The 15,468-nt window shown below is 45.5% G+C and overlaps 2 protein-coding genes across 2 annotated transcripts in view; both read right to left on the reverse strand.

Annotated features, from left to right (window-relative positions):
- The window catches only part of LOC145350501 (basement membrane-specific heparan sulfate proteoglycan core protein-like), a 138,735-nt gene extending 128,967 nt beyond the window's left edge, over positions 1-9,768 (reverse strand). The window contains exons 1-4 of the mRNA XM_080199699.1: positions 9,708-9,768; positions 8,083-8,430; positions 7,366-7,695; positions 4,242-4,589 (exon numbers count right to left, since the gene is read on the reverse strand). Of these exons, the coding sequence (XP_080055825.1) occupies positions 4,242-4,589; positions 7,366-7,695; positions 8,083-8,430; positions 9,708-9,768 (1,087 nt within the window). The remainder of the gene's footprint in view (positions 1-4,241; positions 4,590-7,365; positions 7,696-8,082; positions 8,431-9,707) is intronic.
- Positions 9,769-11,137: 1,369 nt separating this feature from the next.
- On the reverse strand, positions 11,138-13,364 carry LOC145350502 (uncharacterized). The gene is made up of 2 exons (XM_080199701.1): positions 13,100-13,364; positions 11,138-11,553 (listed from the first exon to the last, which is right to left on the reverse strand). The coding sequence occupies exons 1-2, from the start codon at positions 13,362-13,364 to the stop codon at positions 11,138-11,140; spliced, it is 681 nt and encodes a 226-aa protein (XP_080055827.1).
- Positions 13,365-15,468: the final 2,104 nt, after the last annotated feature.

Raw genomic sequence — 15,468 nt, forward strand, 5'->3', positions numbered from 1 at the left:
TCTCCTTTAAACTTTTCCCCTTTTACCTTAAACCTGTCCCCAAATAATTGACATATCTACCCTGGGAAAAAGACGCCAACTATCATTCTGTCCGTGCCTCTCATAACTGTGTAAACAACTATCAGGTCACCTCCTTAACCTCCAAAGTTCAAGTGTTTTAATCACCTCTTTCTGCCTCACAATCTCTCTGTCCCCTTCTCCCTCACAGACGCAAGAAAGTTCCTTTCAATGTAATATATCCACTGGCTCCAACCATTGCTCTGAATTGATTTGATTTATTATTGCCATATGTATCTGGATACAGTGAAAAGTATTGTTTTCTGAGCACTCTGCAGACAAAGCATACCGTTCATAGTGTACAGAGAAGGGAAAGAAAGGACAGGGTGTAGAATATAGTGTTGCAGTCACAGCTGGTGTGTCGAGAAGGATCAGCTTAATATATAATAGGACCATTCAGAGGTCTGATGACAGCAGGGAAGAAGCTGCTTTTGAGTGACTGTGCGATCCACATTCTCATCACTGCCTGTCGACCTGTTCGAGCTGCTCTTATTCTGGAAGAGTTTAGAACCATAGAAAATTACTGCTCAGAAACAGGCCTTTTGGCCCCTCTTGTCTGTGCCGAACCATTTTTTGCCTCGTCCCACTGACCTGCACTTGGATCATATCCCTCCACACCCCTCTCATCCATGTACCTGTCCAAGTTTTTCTTAAATGTTAAAAGTGAGCCAGCATTTACTACTTTATCCGGCAGCTCATTCCACACTCCCACCACTCTCTGTGTGAAGAAGCCCCCACCTAATATTCCCTTTAAACTTTTCTCCTTTCACCCTTAACCCATGTCCTCTGGTTTTTTTCTCCCCGAGCCTCAGTGGAAAAAGCCTGCTTGCGATTAAGGGTTATGGAGAGAGGGCGGGAAAGTGGAACTGAGCCGCGACAGATCAGCCATGATCTTATTGAATGGCGGGGCAGGCTCGAAGGGCTAGATGGCCTACTCCTGCTCCTATTTCTTATGTTCTTATGTTCTTATGTTCATTCACTCTATCAATACCCATTATAATTTTATACACCTCTATCAAATCTCCCCTCATTCATCTAAGCTCCAGGGAATAAAGTCCTAACCTATTCAATCTGTCTCTGTAACTCACCTTCTCAAGTCCTGGCAACATCCTTGTAAACCTTCTCTGCACTCTTTCAACCTTATTAATATCCTTCCTGTAATTAGGTGACCAAAACAGCACACTACACTCAAAATTCAGCCTCACCAATGTCTTATACAACCTCACCATAACATTCCAACTCTTATACTCAATACTTTGATTTATAAAGGCCAATGTACCAAAAGCACTCTTTACGGCCCCCATCTACCTGTGACATCACTTTTAGTGAATTATGTATCTGTATTCCCAGATCTCTCTGTTCTACTGCACTCCTCAGTGTCCTACCATTTACCTTGTATGTTCTACCTTGGTTTGTCCTTCCAAAATGCAATACCTCACACTTGTCTGTGTTAAGTGCCTCTCGCATTTTTATCCCATTTTTCTAGCTGGTCCAAATCCCTCTGCAAGCTTTCAGAACCTTCCTCACTGTCCACTACACCTCCAATTGTTGTATCATCAGTAAATTTGCTGATAATTTACCACATTATCATCCAGATCATTGATATAGATGACAAACAGCAATGGACCCAGCACTGATCCCTCTGGCACACCACTAGTCACAGGTCTCCACTCAGAGAAGCAATCCTCCACTACCACTCTCTGGCTTCTTCCATTGAGCCAACATCTAATCTAATTCACTGCCTCTCCATGTATACCTAGCGACTGAACCTTCCGAACTAACCTCCCATGCTGGACCTTGTCAAAGGCCTTACTGAAGTCCATGTAAACGATATCCACTGCCTTCTCTTTATCCACTTTCCCGGTAACCTCCTTGAAAAACTCTAATAGATTATTAAACATGACCGACCATGCACAAAACCATGTTGACTCTCCCTAATAAGTCCCTGTCCATCCAAGTATTGGAACATAGAACATAGAGCAGAGAAAAACTACAGCACAAACAGGCCCTTTGGCCCACAAGTTGCGCTGAACATATCCCATATTTGTAGATCCTATCTCTTAGTACTCCTTCCAATAATTTACCTACTACTGACGTCAAACTTACCAGCCTATAATTTCTCGGATTACTTTTTGAGCCTTTTTTAAACAATGGAACAACAAAAGCTATCCTCCAATCATCCGGCACCTCATCCGTGGATACCGACATTTTAAATATATCTGCCAGATCCCTGCAATTTCAACACTCGTCTCCTTCAAGGTCTGAGGGAATACCCTGTCCGATCCTGGGGATTTATCTACTCTGATTTGCCTCAAGACAGCAAGCACCTCCTCCCCTTTAATCTGTATTGGTTTCACGACCTCCCTACTTGTTTCCCTTATTTCCGTAGACTCCATGCCAGTTTCCTCAGTAAATACGGATGCAAAAAACCCATATAACATCTCCCCCATTTCTTTTGGTTCCAGACAATGCTGAACACTCTGATCTTCAAGAGGACCAATTTTATCCCTTACTATCCTTTTGCTGTCAATATACCTGTAGAAGCTCTTAGGATTACCCTTCACCTTGACTGACAAAGCACCCTTATGTTTTCTTTTAGCCCTCCTGATTTCCTTCTTAAATAGTTTCTTGCATTTTTTAAACTCCTCGAGCAACTTATTCATTCCCTGTTGCCTATCCATGTCATACATCTCTCTCTTTTTCTTTATCAGAGTTCCAATATCCCTCGAGAACCAAGATTCCTTATTCTTATTCACTTTGCCTTTAATCCTGACAGGAACATACAAACTCTGCACTCTCAAAATTTCTCTTTTGAAGGCCTCCCACTTACCAATCATATCCTTGCCAGAGAACAGCCTGTCCCAATCCACTCTTTTTAGATCCTTTCTCATTTCTTCAAATTTGACACATATTGAAAATCACTGGAGGTCTGACAGAGAGATCAGGAGAAACTGCTCCCATTGTGAAAGGATCGAGAACCACAGGGAATCAAAATAAAGTAATTTATCAAAGCGAAATTAAGAAAAACATTTTCACACAGCGAGTGGTGAGGATCCGGAATGCTCTGTCTGAGTGTGCGGTGGAGATAGGTTCACACAGTGAGTGGTTTGGGTCCAGGACAGAAAGTGAGATTTTGCAAGCCCTACTTCTTGCCATCAAACAATCGCACAACCTCAAACAGACCACTGTCCGTAGCAAACGAACGAGCCTTCAGGAGAACAGTGACCACGACACCATACAACCCTGCCACAGCAACCTCTGCAAGACATGCTGGATGCTCGACATGGATGCCATCATCTCACGTGAGAACACAATCCACCAGGTACACGATATATACACTTGCAGGAAAGGATGTCCCGAGGCATGGTACACTGGGGAGACCATGCAAACGCTACTACAACAGATGAATGAACATCGCTTGACAAACACCAGGCAATCGTGTTCTCTTCCTGTTGGCGAACACTTCAGCGGTCACGGGCATTCGGCCTCTGATCTTCGTGTAAGCGTTCTCCAAGGTGGCCTTCACGACACACGAAAACGCAGAATTGCTGAGCAGAGACTGATAGCCAAGATCCACACACATCAGCACGTTCTCAACCAGGATCTTGGGTTCGTGTCACTCTATCTGTAACCCCCACGACTTACCTGGGTTTGCAAAATCACAATAACTCTCGTGATGGAGACATCTCTTTAACCTGTGCTTGGCCCAATCTCTACTCACATTGTCAGTGACTTTAAGACTTGATTACCAGTAAAGACTCGCATTCCAACCATTACTTTGTAAATTGAATTTCTGTCTTTATATACCCTGTTTATGAACAGAATTCCCACACACCGAATGAAAGAGCAGCGCTCTGAAAGCTGGTGGCTTTTGCTGCCAAATAAAGCTGTTGGACTTTAACCTGGTGTTATCTAAAGTGGAGAAATGTTCAGGGTTCCAGGGAGAAGGCAGGGGAATGGTGTGAGCTGAGAGGAGCATTCAGAAGGACAGAGAAGACATGATGGGCCGAATGGTCTCCTCTGCCATTCTGTGATCCTGTTTCTCACTTATGTCCCTCCAGGCCTGACTTCTGAACCAGTCCAACCTAATTCAATCTCTGGAATGAAGGCCTGGATGAGCACTCTGCCATTCTGTATGCTTCCTTCCATTCCAGGCACACACCAGTCACTCAGCATTGACTTACCAGTGACATTGAGCTGGGTCCCTGCTCCATGGATGTAGCTCCACACACTGCATCTGTACACAGCTGTATCACTGAGGGTCACATTCACAATGGTCAGAATGTAGCTGTTGCTGCCGACATTCCGGGAAGGCTGGAAACGGTGGTGGGAATCCCGGGACTTGGTAATGGTGCCATTCACAAACTGGCTGATCAGCCACTCAGTGTGGTAGCCAGCTCTCTGGTAATGCCAGTGGACATCAGTGTCAATCACACTGGCATTGTACATGGCACATTGTAAGTCGACAGCCTGACCCTCTGGCACCTTGCTGACTGTTGGATACTGCATGAGGACTGGGTCAGACAATGGAGCTGTTAATATTGAGAAAGAAAAATCATAGAACTTGAAATGCAACATTTTAGAAATCTCCTTCTGGTTACAATAATGATTTGCAGAGAATTCTCTCAATCTCCCAACATGGAAATTGTTGTTTGCAACGAGGGAGGGAATGAGGGGAAAAAAGGGGATCTGCTGAATGTTCTAGAATTTGCCGATATTATCCATTCAGTGCACATTCCCACCCACAGAAAACAAACTATCGAACGGATAAACTTCACAATCTTCACAGCTGATTATTGGAAGAACTCAAGTGATTGTTTAAAAAGTTGAATGAAAGGTGAAAGTAAAGGAATAAAGTTTAAAATTTCCTGTATAATAATTACAGCGTGACCACACACGGGCTGATTTACTGCTGCTAATCCTCTTCTTTACCCCATCCTATCAATCTGACCTGGATTTTTCCCTTCTGGGATTGTTGGGAATTGTTACAACGAGACACAGGGATCTGGAACTTATCCCTCCAATATCGACCTGTCCTGCCCCCTTCAGTGATCTGTGGAAATTCATTCCAAGATCCCACTCTTCTTTATAACCCTCAAGCCTCCTCCATGCCCCATCATATCCCTCCAGATCCTCATGCTTACTGCAACTCCATGCCCCTTCCATTGCCCCATGGATGCTCCACACCCACTCTCCCAGTATTCTCCACGCATAGAAGCAATGTGCTACAAACACGTCTGGGAAATCATTGAAATGTTTCTGAAACTGACACAATGAGCAAACAGGCTTTGAAATTCTGCTTCAGAAAAAAAACTATTCATCTTACAACCTCAGAAAAGTGTCAAATAAATATCAATGGATAAAGTTTTATTCCTTTTAACATTTCTTAACTGTGTTCAAGTATACAAACAGGCATTGATAAACCACAAAAAAGGGAATTCCTGAAACTTCCGAAATGGCTGTCGTAAATAGGAGCACTTTGCTTCAAACCATATTAATACAGTTTAATTGACACCTCCTTACTCAGTTTGGAACTCAGCCAAGCATCCATAATAAGCCCATCTGATAACTCTATCAACAGTAGCATACTGAACAGATAGCCAGACAGTTGTCTCCGGAGATGAAATGACCTGACACATGGCTCCCAACTCTAAAGAGGCAGTTTGGTTCTGCTCCTTCTACAGATCTCAGCCTCAAGCATTGTCTTTCCCAGGATGTCGACATTGTTGCCTCGGTTAATATATGTTACTCATCCTAAGACTCTGCTATGCCTGGTACCCAGCAGTGTGCCAAGCTCAAAACCTCACCCATTCCTCCTCCCTGATCACAGCCTCCAGTGCTTCCCTGCTCATTTCTCTTGTCCTCCATCATATTCCCAGAAACCCCTAATTCCCTGAATCCCACCCTGCTCACTGCTTTCCTCACCTTTTCCTCTCCATCCACAGTCATACGTAGCACACAGGAAGATGGTTGGAGGTCAATAATCTCAGCTCCAGGACATCTCTGCAGGAGTTCCTCAGGGTAGTGTCCTCGGCCCAAACATCTTCAGCTGCTTCATCAATCACCTTCCCTCCATCATAAGGTCAGGAGTGGGGATGTTCATTAATGATTGGACCATTCATTACTCCTCCATTACTGAAGCAGCCTGTTCCTGCACACAGCAAGACCTGGACAACATTCAGACTTGGGCTGATATGTGGAAGGTAACATTTCCCCACACAAGTGCCAGGCAATGAACATCTCCAACAACACAGGATCTAACCATCGCCCCTTCACATTCAATGGCATTTCCATCACTGAATCCCCCACTGTCAACCTCCTGGGGGTTACCGTTGACCAGAAACTGAACTGGACTATCCCTGTAAAAGCTATGGTTACAAGAGCAGGTCAGAGACTGGGAATCCTGCAGAGGGTACCTCACCTCCTGACTCCCCAAAGTCTGTCCACCACCTACAAGGTACAAGTCAGGAATGTAATGGAATACTCTCCACTTGCCTGGATGAGTGCAGCTCCAATAACACTCAAGAAGCTAGACCCCATCCAGAACAAAGCCAATGTGTTTGATTGGGACACCACCCATCACTTTAAACATTCACTCCCACCACCATGGACACACAGTGACAGCCGTGTGTACCATCTACAAGATGCACTGCAGCAACTCACCAAGGCTCCTTTAACAGAACCTTCTAAACCCATAACCTCTACCATTTCTGCGCTCTGTGACTCTGTAACTTGATGACTTTGACTCTAAAAGGACAAGGGCAGCAGGCACATGGGGAACATCACCACCTGGAGGCTTCTCTCCCAGTCACTCACCATCCTGACTTGGAAATATATCACCGTTCCTTCACTGTCACTGGGTCAGAATCCTGGAATTTCCAATCCTGACAGCACTGTGGATGTACCTACACCACATGGGCTGCAACAGATCAAGAGGTTGTTTCATCACCACCTTCTGAAGGGTAACTAGGGATGGACCCTAACCAGTAATGCCCACCAAGAATGAATATAAAACAGAAACAGCTGGAGACAGCACTCTGACAAAAAGCTGAGTAAACAAAGGAGAGGGAGAAAGATTAGAAACAAACAGAAACAGAGAAACACAGAAAATGTCAAAGAATTGAAGACTGAGAAATCAGGAGCGATGCACAATTTTTATTCTTTGATAAAAGTGCATGAGATCACCCAGTCTATTTTTCTAATGTGTTCCCTTTACCCCAGGGGTTTGTGATATTTCTCACATACTCACTTCCCACACAGTCACAAGTGGTGATGACTTCAGGAGATTGTTGTGTAAACTGGACTTACTGGTTACATTCAGCTGTGTCCCATTGCCACTGATATCTCCCCACACTGAGCAGTAATAGACGGCAGTGTCACTGGGCTGCACCATGGTGATTGTCAGAATGAAGCTGTTATTGGAGGTGTGTCTGGAAGACTGGAATCGCTCAGTGAAACCTGGGCTCCGGTGTATGTTATTCCCTGTATCCTGTGTTAAAACTCTCTCCCTATCTTTCCCAGGTAGCTCCCGGTACCAGTGAACATCAGTGTATGACACTGCGGCGTTCCTCACGGTGCACTGTAACCGTGCAGTCTGACCCTCTGTGACACGTTCCACACTCGGAGACTGGATAAGGACTGGAACATTCACACCTTTAAACAGAGGAAAAACAAATCAGTGAGAGACAGAAATCAGTGAATTAAATTCCAAGCTGAAGGTTTCAAATTCCTGTGGGTATTTAAAGGGACAGTCCAGGCAGTAGAGTTTCTGTGTTAAAGTGAGAGAGTCTCTGTTCTCCTGATGTTTTTGTAACAGGTTGTAAGACTGCTGTGGCTCATTACTGATTGAGATGAGGAGATGCCGGTGTTGGAATGGGGTAAACACAGTGAGAAATCTGACAACAATAGGTTTGAGTCCAACCGATTTATTTGAAAGCTTGTGAGTTTGTGAGTTATTTGAAAGCTTGCCATTCTGTATGCTTCCTTCCATTCCATGCACACACCAGTCACTCAGCATTGACTTACCAGTGACATTGAGCTGGGTCCCTGCTCCATGGATGTAGCTCCACACACTGCATCTGTACACAGCTGTATCACTGAGGATCACATTCACAATGGTCAGAATGTAGCTGTTGCTGCTGACATTCCGGGAAGGCTGGAAACGGTGGTGGGAATCCCGGGACTTGGTAATGGTGCCATTCACAAACTGGCTGATCAGCCACTCAGTGTGGTAGCCAGCTCTCTGGTAATGCCAGTGGACATCAGTGTCAATCACACTGGCATTGTACATGGCACATTGTAAGTCGACAGCCTGACCCTCTGGCACCTTGCTGACTGTGGGATACTGCATGAGGACTGGGTCAGACAATGGAGCTGTTAATATTGAGAAAGAAAAATCATAGAACTTGAAATGCAACATTTTAGAAATCTCCTTCTGGTTACAATAATGATTTGCAGAGAATTCTCTCAATCTCCCAACATGGAAATTGTTGTTTGCAACGAGGGATGGAATGAGGGGAAAAAAGTGGATCTGCTGCATGTTCTAGAATTTGCTGATATTATCCATTCAGTGCACATTGCCACCCACAGAAAACAAACTATCGAACGGATAAACTTCACAATCTTCACAGCTGATTATCGGAAGAACGCAAATGATTGTTTAAAAAGTTGAATGAAAGGTGAAAGTAAAGGAATAAAGTTTAAAATTTCCTGTATAATAATTACAGCGTGACCACACACGGGCTGATTTACTGTTGCTAATCCTCTTCTTTACCCCATCCTATCAATCTGGCCTGGATTTTCCCCTTCTGGGATTGTTGGGAATTGGTAAAAAGAGACACAGGGATCCGGAACTTATCCCTCCATTATCGACCTGTCCTGCCCCCTTCAGTGATCTGTGGAAATTCATTCCAAGATCCCACTCTTCTTTATAATCGTCAAGCCTCCTCCATGCCCCATCATATCCCTCCAGATCCTCATGCTTGCTGCAACTCCATGCCCCTTCCATTGCCCCATGGATGCTCCACACCCACTCTCCCAGTATTCTCCACGCATAGAAGCAATGTGCTACAAGCACGTCTGGGAAATCATTGTGTCAGTTTCAGAAAAATTTCAATGAGCAAAAAGGCTTTGAAATTCTGCTTCAGAAAAATAACTATTCATCTTACAACCTCAGAAAAGTGTCAAATAAATATCAATGGATAAAGTTTTATTCCTTTTAACATCTCTTAAATGTGTTCAAGTACACAAACAGGCATTGATAAACCATAAAAAAGGAAATTCCTGAAACTTCCGAAATGCCTGTCATAAATAGGAGCACTTTGCTTCAAACCATGTTAATACTGTCTAATTGATTAGCTCCATAGCCAGTTTGGAACTCAGCCAAGCATCCATAATAAGCCCATCTGATAACTCTATCAACCGTAGCATATTGAACAGATAGCCAGACAGTTGTTTCTGGAGATGAAATGACCCGATACATGTCTCCCAACTCTAAAGAGGCAACTTGGCTCTGCTCCTTCTACAGATCCCAGCCTCTAGCAATGTCTTTCCCAGGATGTAGACATTGTTGCCTCGGCTAATGTATGTTCCTCATCCTAAGACTCTTCCTATTCCTGGTACCCAGCAGTGTGCCAAGCTCAAAACCTCACCCAATCCTCCTCCCTGATCACAGCCTCCAGTGCTTCCCTGCTCATTTCTCTTGTCCTCCATCGTATTCCCAGAAACCCCTAATTCCCTGAATCCCACCCTGCTCACTGATTTCCACACCTTTTCCTCTCCATCCGCAGTCATACCTGGCACAAAGGTAGATGGTTGGAGGTCAATCATCTCAGCTCCAGGACATCACTGCAGGAGTTCCTCAGGGTAGTGTCATCGGCCCAACCATCTTCAGCTGCTTCATCAATCACCTTCCCTCCATCATAAGGTCAGGAGTGGGGATGTTCATTAATGATTGGACCATTCATTACTCCTCCATTACTGAAGCAGCCTGTTCCTGCACACAGCAAGACCTGGACAACATTCAGACTTGGGCTGATATGTGGAAGGTAACATTTCCCCACACAAGTGCCAGGCAATGAACATCTCCAACAACACAGGATCTAACCATCACCCCGTGACATTCAATGGCATTTCCATCACTGAATCCCCCACTGTCAATATGCTGGGGGTTACCGTTGACCAGAAACTGAACTGGACTAGCCCTGTAAAAGCTATGGTTACAAGAGCAGGTCAGAGACTGGGAATCCTGCAGAGGGTAACTCACCTCCTGACTCCCCAAAGCCTGTCCACCACCTACAAGGCACAAATCAGGAATGGAATGGAATACTCTCCACTTGCCTGGATGAGTGCAGCTCCAATAACACTCAAGAAGCTTGACCCCATCCAGAACAAAGCCAATGTGTTTGATTGCGACACCACCCATCACATTAAACATTCACTCCCACCACCATGGACACACAGTGACAGCCGTGTGTACCATCTACAAGATGCACTGCAGCAACTCACCAAGTCTCCTTTAACAGAACCTTCTAAACCCATAACCTCTACCATTTCTGCTCTCTGTGACTCTACAACTTGATGACTTTGATTCTAAAAGGACAAGGGCAGCAGGCACATGGGGAACACCACCACCTGGAGGCTTCTCTCCCAGTCACTCACCATCTTGACTTGGAAATATATCACCGTTCCTTCACTGTCACTGGGTCAGAATCCTGGTATTTCTAATCCTGACAGCACTGTGGATGTACCTACACCACATGGGCTGCAACAGATCAAGAGGTTGTTTCATCACCACCTTCTGAAGGGTAACTAGGGATGGACCCTAACCAGTAATGCCCACCAAGAATGAATATAAAACAGAAACAGCTGGAGACAGCACTCTGACAAAAAGCTGAGTAAACAAAGGAGAGGGAGAAAGATTAGAAACAAACAGAAACAGAGGAACACAGAAAATGTCAAAGAATTGAAGACTGAGCAATCAGGAGCAATGCACAATTTTTATTCTTTGATAAAAGTGCATGAGATCACCCAGTCTATTTTTCTAATGTGTTCCCTTTACCCCAGGGGTTTGTGATATTACTCACATACTCACTTCCCACACAGTTACAAATGGAGATGACTTCAGGAGATTGTTACGTAAACTGGACTTACTGGTTACATTCAGCTGTGTCCCATTGCCACTGATATCTCCCCACACTGAGCAGTAATAGACGGCAGTGTCACTGGGCTGCACCATGGTGATTGTCAGAACGAAGCTGTTATTGGAGGTGTGTCTGGAAGGCTGGAATCGCTCAGTGAAACCTGGGCTCCGGTGTATGTTATTCCCTGTATCCTGTGTTAAAACTCTCTCCCTATCTTTCCCAGGTAGCTCCCGGTACCAGTGAACATCAGTGTGTGACACTGCGGCGTTCCTCACGGTGCACTGTAACCGTGCAGTCTGACCCTCTGTGACACGTTCCACACTCGGAGACTGGATAAGGACTGGAACATTCACACCTTTAGACAGAGGAAAACAAATCAGTGAGAGACAGAAATCAGTGAGTGACAGAAATCAGCTAGTTAAGTTCAGAGCTCAAGGTTTCAAATTCCTGTGAGTATTTAAAGGGACAGTCCAGGCAGTAAATTTTCTGTGTTGAAGTGAGAGAGTCTCTGTTCTCCTGATGTTTTTGTGTAACAGGTTGTAAGACTGGTGTGGCTCATTACTGATTCACAGCAAACACAACACATTGGTATGTTAGCCTTTATAGGAAGGGGTATAGAATATAAGAGCTGGAGTCTAATGCTGCAGTTGTATAGAATGTTGGTTAGACCGAATTTGGAGTACTGCGTCCAGTTCTGGTCGCCTTACTACTGGAAGGACGTGGAGTCTCTGGAAAGGGTGCAGAGGAGGTTTACCAGGATGTTGCCTGGTATGGAAGGACTGGAGTATGAGGAAAGATTGAAGAAACTGGGGCTGTTTTCCCTTGAAAGACGCCGACTGAGGGGGGATCTAATAGAGGTATATAAGATTATGAAGGGTATAGATAGAGTAAACAGACGTAAGCTATTTCCTATGATAGAGACACGTAGGACAAGGGGCCATGGGCTTAAGGTGAGGGGGAAGAGGTACAACACAGATATTAGAGGGAGGTTTTTCACACAGAGGGTAGTGGGGGTATGGAATGCTCTGCCAAGTAAGATGGTGGAGGCAAACACGCTAGTCATTTAAGAGTAACTTAGACAGGCACATGAGTGGGTTGGAGATGGGTGGATGTAGGAGATTGTTTTAAATAAGGGTCATTAGCATTGGGGCGTCCCTGGTAATGTAAATGGGTAAGGTATGATAATAATGTTTTTCTCTTTTCATTCACAGGTTTTAAGTCGGTCCACCTCGTGTCCAACGAGGGGCATACACGCGATGGGTCGTACTGGGGCTGCTCTTGGTTCTTCGAGATTGGCCTAGTGCTTCATGTCGTTAGTGTGTGCCTAAACTGGACCAGATACTGGGCAAGATGACAGCTCAGTGACTATCGCTGATTGCTGTGCAGACACATGGATTTGGGCCGGTGTGTGTGGGAGTTTGCGCATTCTCCCCGTGCTTGCGTGGGTTTTCTCCGTGTGCTCCGGTTTCCTCCCACACCCCAAAGATGTGCTGTTCGGCTGATTGGCAGGAATAAATTGTCCCGAAATCAGTTTCCCTCAATCTGGATGGCCATAAAACATTAGACAGGGGTCGTCGGGGGAGAGGGGGACTGGTGGTGATGGGATGGCAGCGCGGGCTCGTTGGGCCGAAGGGCCTGTTTCCCAGGCTGATTTTGTTCTTTGTTATTTGTGTGAGGAAATGAGTGAAAATATCTGGGATAAGGATATGAGCTGGGAGAGCAGGATCAGTGTAGAGTGATGTGTGTCTGAATGGGGAACAGCTCCTATTACACTTCCCAATCTCAGCCTCTCCCTGTTCCCATGGTAACCCCAAACCCCACACATCATCACAAACTCATCTCCAACTCACTCATCTGGAAGAGGTTATTGCTGTGGATTATTGGAATAAAACTCTACTTACTGGTTACATTCAGCCGGCTTCCTTTCCCCGACTCCGATGTCGCCACTGAGCAGTAATAGACGGCAGTGTCACTGGGCTGCACCATGGTGATTGTCAGAATGAAGCTGTTATTGGAGGTGTGTCTGGAAGACTGGAATCGCTCAGTGATACCTGGGCCCCGGGTTATGCTGGTCATTGGATCATCCACTAAAACCGTCTCCCTATCTTTCCCAGGTCGCTCCCGCTCCCAGACAACAGGAGCGCGTGAGACTGCGGCGTTCCTCATGGTGCACTGTAACCGTGCAGTCTGACCCTCTGTGACACGTTCCACACTCGGAGACTGGATCAGGACTGGAACATTCACACCTTTAAACAGAGGAAAAACAAATCAGTGAGAGACAGAAATCAGTGAGAGACAGAAATCAGTGAGTTAAATTCTGATCTGAAGGTTTGAAATTCCTGTGAGTATTTAAAGGGACAGTCCAGGCAGTAGAGTTTCTGTGTTAAAGGGAGGGAACAGGTTCTCAGGTTGATCTTGCTGTGTTAGTTTGTTACTGCTCTATATCCTGGGGGTGACAGTGTGCTGACCTCAGCAATACAGATGTGTTGATCTAACAGTGAAATACAATGTTGTCCTCACACTGTGGAACAGCTCTCTCAGACAAAGCTACCCCTCCCAGATTTTGGGTGGAATTCTCCGGTCCCGCCCGCGGAGAGTTTGGTGACGTCGGGAGCAGGAGGGAAAAAGTCAGAATCCCACCGGGATTAAAGAAGTTTGTAATCCTCCTAAAGACGGGGTTAGGGCAGGGTGAAAAAGTTAGAAGGATAAAGTGCCTCTCTGTCCCTCTGCAGCGAATTCCCACTTTGATCCAAATTCTCCAATACACTCAGTGTGTGCACTGGGAAAAGTCCTTTTCTTATTCAGAGCTGTGAAGAGGCCTCACACTGACCTCTCAGCCCTGCAATCCAGGCTCAGGTTTTGCCCCACTATCTGTCAGGCTCCTTCCCCAAGGGTCTCCAGCTTCAGCCCCTGTTGCTTGTTTGTGCTCCCAGCACCCAGTCAGTCTGGGTGGGGTTTGTGTGGATTTAGTAATGAATAATCAGACAGGTTTAATTCAGAATCTGTCTGGAAGGGGACATTTAGCAAACAGTGATCAGAACATGGGAGAGTTTGACATTAAGTTTCAGACAGAGAAAGATCACTCACAAACAGAGCTTTGAAACTGAGGAAAGGCTGCCTTTGCAGGAAAGAGGCCATTTGGCCCATCAACACTGCACTGACTCTCCAAAAGAGCATCTTATCCAGGCCCTATCCCTGTTACCCCACATATTTGCCCTGCTGACCGTCCTGACACTAAGGGGCAATTTCCCACAGCCAATCCAAAAACCCGCACATCTTTGGTCTGTGAGAGGAAACCAGAGCACCCGGAGCAAACCCATGCCGACATGGGGAGAATGTGCAAACTCCACACAGTTACTGAAGTTTGGAATTGAACTCGGGTCCCTGACACTGTGAGGCAGCAGTGCGAACCTCTGTGCCACCGTAGCAGCAACAGGAAAGGAAAATATTCCGGGATAACTCCAGACCTTTAAGAAATTACGATGGAACACAAGAACAGGGACTGGGGCAACAATCAGACCTATTGACACAAAACAAGATCTCGGTCAGAGCAGTCCTGGGGGCAACAGAGAATGAGCTGGTTAGAGACACAATGAAGTTCTCCAGACAAAGGAAGAAGGATTGAACATGATGCTGTGGTATTATCACTGAACGGTGAGGGAAAGACATCTTAGACATTACAACCTGCAATTCACTTGTCATGGTGTTGAGGTTCGGGTGTAACTGGTGATTTTGTGGATTTGATGACAGGATGTGGCTTGTTGCTGTGTCCTAGTTATACTCTCATTTCCCATCTGATCTGAAACCTCTGTCTGGGCCTCTTTGAAATGTGGGAGGAAACCAGAATCCCCGGAGGAAACCCACATAGACATGGGGAGAACATGCAAACTCCAGACACACAAGTTTGGAATTGAACACAGGTCCCTGACACTGTGAGGCAGCAGTGCTAACCACTGTGCCACCGTAGCAGTAACAGGAAAGGAAAATATCCCAGGGTAACTCAAAATCTTTGAAAAACTAAGAAATGATATGATCGGCATTATGGAGACAAGGGTGCTGGGGGACCAATGCTGGGGACTGAATATTCAAGGATAGTCAACATTTAGGAAGTTCAGGAAAAGCAGAAATGGGAGGTGGGGTAGTGTTGCTCGTGGTGGGGGGGCACGGTGGCACAGTGGTTAACACTGCTGCCTCGCAGTGCCCACAAATACACCCACTTAATGTACAGACTGTCAGTCAAACCCATTGTCCCATTAAACTGGAAAGAATG

Source organism: Carcharhinus amblyrhynchos, chromosome 12 (genome assembly GCF_965287045.1).
Source record: "Carcharhinus amblyrhynchos chromosome 12, sCarAmb.v2.hapA, whole genome shotgun sequence".
Taxonomy (NCBI): domain Eukaryota; kingdom Metazoa; phylum Chordata; class Chondrichthyes; order Carcharhiniformes; family Carcharhinidae; genus Carcharhinus; species Carcharhinus amblyrhynchos.

Bases quoted from the DNA above. Each gene is read 5' to 3' on its own strand.
- LOC145350502 (XM_080199701.1), bottom strand. From the start codon at position 13,364: ATGAGGAACGCCGCAGTCTCACGCGCTCCTGTTGTCTGGGAGCGGGAG. The intron at 11,554-13,099 runs GTAAGTAGAGTT...CTCTGTCTAAAG, and splicing joins AAGCCGGCTGAATGTAACCA to GTGTGAATGTTCCAGTCCTT.